We start from the raw sequence: 11,492 nt of genomic DNA, 5'->3' as shown, positions 1-11,492 counted from the left end.
GACGCACCGAGGAACGGAGAACTTCGCAGCCCTGAGGCTATCTGCCCGTGTCCGGCGCGGGAGCCGGAGCTGCTGTCTCCTCACCCAGGTGCAGGGGTAGCCGGGGAGGAGGTAGAGGCGGGAGGAGCCAAGGGCAGGAGCAGGACGGAGCCCAGGCAGCCCCTTGGTGCCCTGCCATCTGTCCGGTACTTGGTGCTCCTGACATAACGGCATTTCCTCTGGGGCTGAGGAAGCTGAAGGTGGCTTTTCTTATCAGAGGGAGGCCCGGCCTTGGCAGGAGCTGTGGGATGTTCAAGGGGCGTTGGTCACAGAGGGCCCTTGGAGCAGAGGCGAGGGGCGGATAGCTTGGAAAGCAGAAGGTCCCCGAACTTCCAGAGTATTCCACCCATTCGGGCCCCTGGGCTGATACTGGCCCCAAATGGGGGCCCGTGACGCCATAATCCCCTGGGCTAGGGGACCGCAGCTGTGAGTGGCACCACAGGCCCCCGCCCCAGGGCCCGGTGGGCTGGGCTGGGCGCGGTGCGGCTGGGCGCTCGCAGTCGGAGGCGGCGCCCCGCAGGCCGGCGGGCGCCTATGGACGCTTGGAGCCCGCTTTCTCCTCGGGCCAGCGCGTTCAGCATCGCCTCTCTGGTTGCAGCAGAGGCTTCAGAGGGCACCGCCCACCGGGGCCCCGGGGCCTCCAACCGGGCGAAGTTTCTCCTGCTACCAAGATCCCTGGCCGGGATGCACTTCAGCACGGTCACCAGGGACATGGAAGGTGAGCCTCTTGGCTGCGTCTACACTGGCTTGCCCGCCAACCCACTGTCTCCGCTGCCGTGAGAGCCCGCCGCGGAGTAGGTAGAGGGAGCTCCCGGTGGGGTGGGCTCCAGGCTTGAAGTTGGGACTCTGGAGCAGAGAGGAAGGATGGGCATCTCCTATAAATCTTGTCCGCCCACCAGTCTGGGGGCTCCAGACTCAGAGAATGGCACGCAGCTAGATATAGGCCCAGAAGAGGGCAAGTGGAGCCCGGTTAGGAGAATCAAGAGGTGGTCGTGAGCTTGGAGAAGTGGGAGAAAAGATGGTGAGAGAAGAGACTGCAAGGGAGTCAGGGAATACAGAAAAAGAAGAGGGAAGGATAACAAAAACAAACAAAAACAAAATGGTGAGGCGGCCAGGAGGAAAAGTAACAGAAAAAAAGGGGAAGGAAAAATCACAGAAAACCTATAAGGCTTTAAGAAAGATAAAAAGACACGATTAAAATAAAAAGATATCAAGACCGAAAGAGAAGAGGAAATGAAGGAAAATTTGATGACAGAAAGTAAATATAAAAAGGGAAAAGACTCCAGCGTAAAAAAAAAAAAAGAAAGAAAAGAAAGGGAAATCATGAATAACAATATACAGAAACGAGAAAAATGGTAGACAAAAACAGAAAGACAAAGGGTGATGAAAAATAAAATGCAAAGGAAGGGACAGAAAAAAGAGAAAGAGGCAGAAAGTTAAAAGTAACGAGAAAAATAAAGAGAGATTGGAAGATGGTAAGATGATTAGAAAGAAAAACTTAAACGAAGGGAGACAAAGGTAAAGAAATAAATTGGGTAAAGAAAATCTGGAACAGAAAAGGAGAAATACAACGCGGGAGGGCGGCAGAGCAGGGGCCACGGACGAGCCCGGCGCTCCGGGGAGCCGGTCCGGGCGGTCGGGGGCCCCGGGCCGAGCGAGCCGGGGCGGGCGGGCTGGGGGCCGGGGAGGGGGGAAAGAGGGGGAGGGGCAAGGGACGGGGGAGGGGAACGAAGCCATTGTCTGGGCGCGGGAGGGGGGGCGCGGGAAGGGGGGCGCGGGGCGGGGCGGGGCGGGGCGCCTCCTCAGGGCCGGCCTGCGGTGTGGGGCGGCGCGGCCCCGGGCGCACGAAGCGCTGCGCCCGCCACTCGGCCCTGGGCGCGGGGCAGCGCTCACCTCGGCGGCGGGGGCGGCGGCGGCGGCCCTCGGGTCATGATCTCCGCCGTGTCCAGCCCGTGGCTCACTCAGCTCTCGCACTTCTGCGACGTTGCAGCCTTCACGGCCAGCAGCCTGAGCAGCCTGGGGGCCGCGGGGGGCTTCCCGGGCGCCGCGTCGCCGGGCGCGGACCCGTACGGGCCGCGCGATCCACCGCCGCCGCGCTACGACCCTTGCGCCGCCGCCCCCGCCCCCGCCACGGGAGCCCCAGGCCCGCCGCAGCCGCCGCCGCACGCCTACCCGTTCGCGCCGGCCGCAGGGGCCGCCACCAGCGCCACTGCGGAGCCCGAGGGCCCCGGGGCCAGCTGCGTGGCCGCCGCCAAGGCGCCGGTGAAGAAGAACGCGAAGGTAGCCAGCGTGAGCGTGCAGCTGGAGATGAAGGCGCTGTGGGACGAGTTCAATCAGCTGGGCACCGAGATGATCGTCACCAAGGCCGGCAGGTCAGGGTGCCCCTTCCCCGCGCCGCTACCCTCCCCATATGCTGCCACTTACGGACCGCACCCCTCGTTCGGATGCACGAGAGTGGGGCTTAAAAGCCGGGTGGGGGGCGCGGCTCGGCCACCTGCGAGCTCTTCTCGGCCTTGTCGCCGCCTTTACTCTGTGGTCCCGGCTCCGGCGATAGCCGCGGGTAGCGCTGAGCGAGAGAGGACAGCATGGGTAGCGAGAGAAGTCCCGGAACAGGCCCGCTCGACCCGCAGCCCCAGGATGCCGCGCAGGGAAGCAGCGGGCTAGAGCGCACTGAGTTGGGGACTAAGGGCCAGGCCGCCCAGCAGGTTCCCGGTGGATCCCACCTCAAAGGAAACTCCTGTTTAGGTTCCGGAGTTCAGTCAATGCGGGCAAGATAAAGAACAGAAGCTGAGCAATTGTATGGAAGATTTTAGGAGAGAATTAAGACCCTTTAAAACAGTGTGCTTGGTTCAGTGGAACTCGCTACCCAGTTTTCTCAGGCCTAAATTTCGGGTAGTTGCGGGCCTGGCTCTGCGCAAGCCGGGCCGTCGCCTTTCGATTGGCCTGTATTTGTTTTAAGGGCCGAGAGAGAAGGGGAACAAGTTTTGCAGATGCACCCGATTTGACCAGTAGACAAAGGCTGGTGCTGGGCTGTGTCTAATGTACACACCAGTTCTGTGTCCGCACAGCCAAGGGGAGCGCTGGGCCTGTTTGCAAAGCCTTCTCGCGGTTCCTGTTTCCCTGCCACAGCCGTCTTCCCTGGGGAGCCTAGGGTCTGTCCTCATCTCCTGCTCCATGGATTTTCTTCAGGATCTTTGCTGTCCCTGTGTACACGGGCCCTCCTGGGGACAGTGGTCCGGGCTCTGGTGCAGGCCAACTCAACCCAGCAAGGGCCTTGTCCTCGGCTTTACCCTAGAAGACAATATTCTGCAGAACTCTGGACTTGCAGAGGATTTGTGTGGGGGTGGCAGGCGGCCTGTCCTGGAGTGCTGGCCCTTGGCATCTGTTTTCTGCCCACTGACTGCAGGGAGTTGCCTATGAGGGGAGGCAGTGAGAAGGACAAGAAGGGACCAAGCCTTGTGCTGTCCTTCAGGGTCCCGTGGCTGGTATTTCTGCGCCATCAGGCCAGGGCTGGCCCATGGCCAGCGGCCCAACCAGGAGTTGCAAAAGGTCCTTTTAAGAGCCCTGATCTGTCACTGAGTCAGGGTCCAGAAGAGAAGCTATTGGGAAACCATGAAGGCTTAAGCAAAGTCTGTTCTGGGCAGCTGCTTCTGGGCTTGTGGGTCTTGAGGAAGCAGGAACTTGCCTGAATCCAGAGGACGGTGGGGAGATTCCAGCACTGGGCCAGGATCTAAGAGTCAGGGATTGGGGTATAGCCACAGACCTAGGTCTTCAGCCTCTCCAGAGGGATTGGGGAACAGCCATAGACCCAGTTCAAAAGGCAACGAAGACTCCTCAGAATTATGTGGACCGCCCGGTTTCACTTTGTTGGAGCCGGGAGCCACTTAGATCAAGTTGAGGAGGCTCTGTCAAGGGCAGAGAAGCTTGGAGATTACATTTTAGGGACCCTTTGGCACCCTGGCCAAGGCTAGGGCCAGAGTGCCAAGGAATCGACAAGGCAAGGTTGGGTCTACTCAGGCAAAGGTGGCAGAAGAAGGTTAGGACTCCAAGATTCGGCGCTGGATTAGCCATTTCTGTTACAGCAAGGGACCTGCTGCACTTACCCGTGGTAGGGTAGGAGCCTACTTGGGTTAGAGCAGCTGAGTGAGAGCTGGATCAAACACTGCAACCAGAAAGAAACTAGAAGGAAGGGCTGAGTGAGTGCTGCCTGTGCCCCCGCAAGTCAAGGTAGGGTAGTTTGGTCCTCCTCCAAATGAGGTGACCTGAGGCTCCACCATCTCTAGGCGAATGTTCCCCACGTTCCAAGTGAAGCTCTTCGGCATGGACCCCATGGCTGACTACATGCTGCTCATGGACTTTGTGCCGGTAGATGACAAGCGCTACCGGTGAGCAAGTCCTTAGGACTACTTGGGCTGGCTGTATATGCTTGGGACTAGGGAGGGCACCCTAAGAAGCAGTGGGTTCATGTCTGCTAACTCCAAGTACCACCGAATTCACCCAGGCATCTGCACTTGCTGCCCCACTGACATTCTCAGCCTGCTCTCTTCCCTGCCCCCATCGGACCCAACTCCCTTCCCCACTTGTTCTCCAGAACCTGCCTCAGGAAGTCACACAGCTGGGAACCCCTCGAACTTCAGGCCTGAGGCAGCTCTGATGCCCTTGGGCCTCCACGGCCTGGGAAGGGTGGGTCAAGTGCAGCCCTCAGTTTCCTCAGGTCTCCCTTTCCCAGGAGGTGCCAGAGCGCCTTGTCCCCTTCCCCCATCTCCAGGGAACGCTGGGTCCCAGAGCTGGGCCGGAAAGGTGGGGTGGCTGGGAGAGATTATGCTGGGCGGGCCTCTGCTACCCGGACAATTAACAGCAATTAATAAAGCGAATTTGGACCGCCCTGTGCTGCCAGTGAAGCCAAATCTAGCCTCCCACCACATTAGCACAGGGCGGACCCGGGTGCAGCGAAATGAGAAGAGAAGGGGAGCACTGCCTTCTCTTGGTATCCTGGTGGGGCCCTGGTTCCCCGTTCATTTTGTATGCTTGTGGGATTTTTCTGGTTTTTCCACAATCCCCTTGTGAAAACTACCAGTCCATGTGACATTGGACGGCTTGATTTCACTGATGAAGAAACTCCTCAGAGGCACTTTCTGGGTTCAACTGGCACATGGGGTAAGATCCTGTTGGTTCACCCCAGTATGGCATGACTCCTGCCCCGGTGCTGCCCTAGGTATGCCTTCCATAGTTCCTCCTGGCTAGTAGCTGGCAAGGCAGACCCTGCCACACCGGGCCGAGTGCACTACCACCCTGACTCACCTGCCAAAGGTGCACAGTGGATGAAGCAAATTGTGTCCTTCGACAAGCTCAAGCTGACCAACAACCTGCTGGATGACAATGGCCATGTGAGCGATCCCTTCTCCCCAGGCATCCGAGCTGTCCCTGTTGCAGGCCCTTGGCAGTCCTCACTGATCAGAGAGGACAGGCTTCAGAGAATGGACCTCTGGTCAGGGGGTAGGCTGCTGACTTGGGAAAGAGGATTACCCTTCCCTCATCCCCTGATCTTTAATTGCAAAGGACAGATGACAGGTTTGGGGAGGTGGGGTGGGCAGGAGACGGTGGAATTCAGGCCTGTGAGGCTGCTTTCCCGCTGAGTTCTGCTCTACAGCGACCACCCTCTGCAGGCCCCACAGCAATTTCTGGGGACCTAAGGAAAGAATATAAATCCTGATCATTTGTCACTTGGGCTATCTTTTTAGTAGATCCCAAATGGGTCTCACGGCTCATTTCAGAAGTTAAGGGTTTTGCTCAAATTATCAAAGGAAATTTCGTTTTCCAGCTTTCACCGGGATTCTCGGTCCCAGCTCCTTCGCTGGAGCTAATCCTCCACTTTGCCTTCTAGATTATTCTCAACTCCATGCACAGATACCAGCCTCGCTTCCATGTTGTCTATGTGGACCCACGAAAAGATAGTGAGAAATATGCAGAGGAGAACTTCAAAACCTTTGTATTCGAGGAAACACGCTTCACTGCGGTCACTGCCTACCAGAACCACAGGGTGAGGACCTGCAGGGAGGTTCTGGGGAGGGGCACATACAACATTGCTGGGAATGGAGTACAAGGTACATTCGATGCCCGGGGTCATAGACAGCTTAGACCTGCGGGTTGTGGGTCCTGACAGAGGACAACCTCTCCTTCAAGGGCCTCAAACTGCTCCCTCCCTCTGCCAGGCTGGCCGAGCCTTCTATCAGCTTGACCTCTGTAGCAGCAACTGTCACTGCCCTCAGAAAGTTTGTTTTCCAAACCAGTCCGGAAACTCCCCATCAGGGGCCTGATCCTAGGTTTACTCAGATTCCTAGGGCGCCAGCTCAGATCCCCCTGCTGCGCCTTGGAGGCCAGAGGTGACCATGTTCCCATTCTAGCCAGGGCACAAAGTCTTCATATCCAATTATTTATTGGGACCAAGGAGGGCACCCTAAGAAGCAGTGGGTTCCCTCCCTGGGCAGTGAATCGTCTCCTAGTGAGAGAGGAGGCTCTCTAGTCCCCCTAAAGCAAGAGGAGGCAAATGTCCATAGGGAATGGGATAGAGGAGGGCCGGTTCTTGCCTGGGCAGCGCAGAGAGGTTCCTAACACTCCCTTGTTCGCTGTCGCTGGGGTTGGGTGGCCGCAGGCTGCCGGGCTTCAGCAGCTTGCTCTTGCCGGCTTCCCTGCAGATCACGCAGCTGAAGATTGCTAGCAACCCTTTTGCCAAAGGCTTCCGGGACTGCGACCCTGAGGACTGGTGAGTGTCCTCCGAGCAGAAAGCGAGTGCCCGGGCGCCTGGCTGGGGCGCCAACTTGATCCGCCCCCTTTCACAGGCCCCGGAATCACCGGCCCGGTGCGCTGCCGCTCATGAGCGCCTTTGCGCGCTCGCGGAACCCGGTGGCCTCTCCAACGCAGCCCAACGGTGCGGAGAAAGGTAGGGCCGGGGTCTTGGGATCCAGGCCGCGGACTTGCGCGCGTTCCATCTCAGGTCGACGGCCGCGCCCGGCCTCGCCTGTACCCCCGCGGCGCTTGCAGCCCTCGCGCCGCCGGTTGCACAACGGCGGTGGCGGCGGGCAAGCGCGCACACGCCCGCCCGCCCGAAGGCTGCGCCCCGCCTGCGCTCCCTGCCCTTTGCTGCCGCCCTAGAAGGGGCTCTCGGGCCCCTGGGGAGGGCTCAGCACGAAGGCGGCACAGGGGCACGAAGGGGCGGGAGTGCCCAGAGCGCGGCCTCTCGCCTCCTCGCCGGCTGGGCCTTCTGGGAGTCATCTCGGTTGTCCCAGTTCGCTGCGCTCACCCCATCGGTTCGATCCCGCAGACCCTGCTGAGGTCCGGCGAGAATTCGAACGCGACGCGGGCGGGTCAGCCATGCTCGGGGACCCGGCGCATCCACCACAGCTGCTGGCCCGGGTGCTGAGCCCCGCGCTGCCCGGAGCCGGTGGCGCCGGCGGCCTCGTCCAGCTGCCCGGCGCGTCCGGAGGCCGACCCAGTCCCCCGCACCCCGAGCTGCGCCTGGAAGCGCCCGGCGCATCGGAGCCCCTACACCACCACCCTTACAAGTATCCGGCCGCAGCCTACGACCACTACCTCGGGGCCAAGAGCCGGCCAGCGCCCTACCCGCTACCGGGTCTGCGCGGCCACGGCTACCATCCGCACGCGCACGCACACCCGCACCACCATCACCCTGCTGTGAGTCCAGCTGCTGCTGCCGCTGCTGCCGCGGCAGCCGCTGCTGCCGCCGCCAACATGTACTCGTCTGCTGGGGCTGCGCCGCCCGGCTCCTACGACTACTGCCCCAGATAATGGAAGCCGCAACTGTGCTCTGGGCCCTGACCCACGGAAGCCCCGCGCAGCCCTGAGGGCCATCAAAGGACACTTTCTCCCAGGCCCGGGGCCCACCTCGGGTCCTGTCCTTCCCCAACCTTGAAGTCATTAGGGTCCTCCACCCTCCAGCTCCGAGGACTATCCGGTCACTTCAACCCCGAAGTAAACAGGATTACTTTCCCAGCCCCAAGGGCCACGGGGGATCCCGCCCGACAGTGCCAAAGCGCCGGGTCGGAGATGGAAGGAAGTGGTATTTATTGTTTTCCCCAAGACCGCGAGACCGCAACGACTCCGTCCCGCCGGTAGTGGCAATGTAGACGACCCAAGAGCTCCGCCTGCAGGCGGTGTAGATACATGTAGATATGTGTAGATACTGTAGATACCGCGCCGGCGCTGATGATAAATGGTTTCGCTTCTTTTGGAAGCTGCCTCTCTGTGTGTGTGTGTGTGTGTGTGTGTGTGTGTGTTTGGCGTCGAGTTAGATAGGTCTTGCAGAAGATCTCAGGAAGAGCAAGTTAGATGTGACTCAGGACTTCAGTGTCTCTCCAGTCCCAGCCCCCACAGGCCCCCAGGTCAGGTCCACTAGGGCCCTGGGCAGTGGGAGTGAAGTCCTTGCATTGCCTTTCCTGTCCCGTTACTCCCCCAACCTGTTTGGGCTCACTCCCTCCGCCTGTTCCAGCCCAATTACCCACCAGAGAGACAGCTTCATCCTACATCCCCAGAGCTGGTACAAGCCCCAGGTCCTTTTTAGTTAAAATCTTCACACCTGAAGTTGTCACTGTTCTAGGACTTAGGCTGGACCTGACCTATTTTCAGAACTTGTCCTGCATGCTTTTCCATGGAAGCTGGGATGATCATGACAGGACACAGAACATGGGGCCTGGGAAAGGGAGAAGCCCTTGACCCGGATGGGATTGTGGAAAGACAAACAGGCAGTGCTGCTCTTGTAGCACTTCCCTGGCCCAGCCCCAGCCCAGGCCTGCATTTTCCCCTGTTTATTGACTTTATTCACTGTGAATGTCCCCACGGTATGACCAGGACAGGGGGCACAATGACGGTGGTCATGAGTCATCTTAAAACTCGCCTGTGAAGCATTTTTCCCAGGCCAGGTGCCTGAGAGATCTCTCCCTGTTAACTCGACACCAGGGATGGGCTAGAGGAACCCTTTGATCCCTCCCTTCCTGAAACCAAGCAGGAAAAGCTGACAGCCAGGTCAACATCAAGGCTAACTTGGACACAAGATGAACAGGAAATGCACGTGGCCAGGTTCTATCCCTGCCTTTCTGTCCTAGTGTATCTATGGCAATTTTTCCTTCTTAGGCTGCCGGATTTATTATTGCTCCCAAATGGCAGTGGCAGCCCTGGTATCACCTCTCCAAAGGCACACCCAGGCATTTCCATATGTTGACCCTGAACTGGACCTGTTTCAGGCTGTGTTCACCCTTATGCAGTGAAGTTCAGTAATTAGAAGGCAGGAACAATTCCCATGAGGCAAATCTGGGAAGGGAGGGGGTGGCCAGACCCACCCACAGCTTCTAAGGGCACATTTTTTAGTACCAGGACATGAAGACTTCTATAGGTCTGCCCAAAGTGGCCAGCAGGCTCCATGGACACAGCTTCAGCGACCTTCTTCTAAGGGTAGCTGTGGATATACCTTTCTGAGTCCTGCTTCTCACCCTACCTTCAGTTACAGCTCTCTCTTTGGGTTACATCCATGTGACAGTGGGCTTCTACTTGGAGCAGTGATTACCTGTTTGCACCATACCCCTCCCAGGAGTGGCAGATTGGGGTTTGCCTTGCAGAGGACTATGGGCCTTCCTCTCTCGGCAGTGGAATGCAGTTGTTCCACACTTTTCAACACCCACAGTGTTCCAGGGGGACACCAGGAAAAGAGCTGTCATTAGAGAGGCCTCTGCTTTGGTTTCATTCAAAACTAAAGCAATAAAAAACTGTCTCTTGCACAAATAATAGCACTCAGTGTTTGTAAATAGGGGTGGAGCTTGTTGGCCTTGTACAGACCTGCCTGTTCCCATTGTGATGGCCAGTGAAGACAAAGAATCACCCTGCTGTCTTAACTGAGATACCACTAGCTACATGTGGTCACTTAACATTTTAATGGCTTAGAGTAAAATTAAATATTCAGGTCCTCACTGGCCCCATTCCAAATGCTCAATGGCTCAGGTGCTGAGGGTCACCGCACTGGCTGTGTCAGATGAGGGAGTACCATGTGTTGGGTAATGGCCCCCAAAGACATGTTTTTTCTCCCCTACCCTGCAAGCATGAATTTGTCTGAGAACCTCTAGTAAATTGAAGAATATAACAGGATGTCCTGTGGCTGGCAGTCTCAACTCCATGATGCATTTGTGTGTCTCCCCCATGTTGATCATCCCTCCTTCATTCTTTCCTTAAACAAGTGCTTGGTGAGTACCTACCAGCTTTCAGTGCTGTCTGGTCACTGCCCTGGCTGCTACACTTGTGGAGCTGACATTCCTGTGGGCAGTTGCTCCGAAAAGCCTTTAATTCTTCTATGAAATAGCTTTCTAGCAGTTTCTTTTCTGTGATTGCTAAAGTTTGTGTCCCCACCCTAGTGTTTCAAGGTGGAGCCTTTGGAAGGTAATTTGGTCATGAGTTAGGCCCTCATGAACCCATTCATGAGGTTCCCATAAGAGTATCCCATAAAAGAGGCCCCAGAGAATTCTCTTATCCCTTTGCCATGTGAAAAGAGAGAGAAAGCATTCATATCAATCCAGCAGAACCAACCATACTGCCACCCCGATCTTGGACTCAGCCTCCAGGACTATGAGACAGAAATATCCATTGTTTATAAGTCACCTGGTTTGTGGCAATTTATCATAGGAACCAGAGCAGACTGAGTGACTCCTTTTTTCCTCTCACCTTAGGTTTCTCTATGAACATTTGCCCTGTCCTTCTGTGAGCTGTTGTGCTGTCGTGTGTGTGTGTGTGTGTGTGTGTGTGTGTGTGTGTGTGTGTGAGATGGGGTTTTCTCACTTGTGGGTTCCTCACTCACATCCCTGTTATTGGACTCCCCCAAGCATTTTCATTGGTCCACAGGCTTCATTCTTCTCCCTTAGTCGGTTTCCAGATGTCTAGCTGCCAAGACTTGGGAGGATGAATGCTTAAACCAGAAGGCACCATAGAGAGTCCAGTCTCTTATTCATGCCTCAAAACCCTTCAGAAAATAGTAGACACTCAATTTGGAAAATAGATCAACTCTTGACTAAGTGGGGGAAGACGAGGCCAAGTCCAGAGCCACATGCAGCCTGCCAGGGACCTTCACAGCCTCTTGCTCTTCATTGGCACCCTTGTCTAAGTAAGGATGGGAACTCGACACTATCTGGAGGGGCTGGTTAGAGTCTCCCAGGGAAGTATTGGGGAAAAGAGGCAGGCTTGCTGCAGGATTATGCTGCAAAATGAGGGGAGTCTGCTTGGGGGCACCTCCAGATGTAGAGGGGGAGGAACTTTTGTCCACTGTGGGCATATAGCCCCCACCAGGGGAGTGCCCACCAGCTGGGGAAATTTGAAGAGTGTGTAGGACCCATGTGATGACAACTGTGTGAGGATGAGACACTGAGCTCCAAGTGTACCCCAGATCAAAGCAGGCCTTA

The 11,492-nt window shown here is 57.1% G+C and overlaps 1 protein-coding gene across 1 annotated transcript; it reads left to right on the top strand.

The window, feature by feature from the left end:
• The first annotated feature begins 573 nt into the window (after positions 1–573).
• On the top strand, positions 574–8,148 carry Tbx1 (T-box transcription factor 1). The gene is made up of 8 exons (XM_076866934.1): positions 574–757; positions 2,030–2,411; positions 4,323–4,424; positions 5,255–5,426; positions 5,924–6,079; positions 6,735–6,802; positions 6,879–6,979; positions 7,361–8,148. The coding sequence occupies exons 1-8, from the start codon at positions 574–576 to the stop codon at positions 7,843–7,845; spliced, it is 1,650 nt and encodes a 549-aa protein (XP_076723049.1). The 3' UTR covers positions 7,846–8,148.
• The last annotated feature ends 3,344 nt before the right edge of the window (positions 8,149–11,492 follow it).

This window comes from Callospermophilus lateralis, chromosome 1 (assembly GCF_048772815.1).
Source record: "Callospermophilus lateralis isolate mCalLat2 chromosome 1, mCalLat2.hap1, whole genome shotgun sequence".
Classification (NCBI taxonomy): domain Eukaryota; kingdom Metazoa; phylum Chordata; class Mammalia; order Rodentia; family Sciuridae; genus Callospermophilus; species Callospermophilus lateralis.
Note: the sequence above shows the minus strand (reverse complement) of the source record. Positions and strands in the feature narration are given on the sequence as shown.

Excerpts from the sequence above, each read along its gene's own strand:
- Tbx1 (XM_076866934.1), top strand. The coding sequence starts at position 574 with ATGGACGCTTGGAGCCCGCTTTCTCCTCGGGCCAGCGCGTTCAGCATC. Across the intron at positions 5,427-5,923 it reads TGCTGGATGACAATGGCCAT|ATTATTCTCAACTCCATGCA; the intron begins GTGAGCGATCCC and ends TTTGCCTTCTAG. Across the intron at positions 6,080-6,734 it reads CTGCCTACCAGAACCACAGG|ATCACGCAGCTGAAGATTGC; the intron begins GTGAGGACCTGC and ends GCTTCCCTGCAG.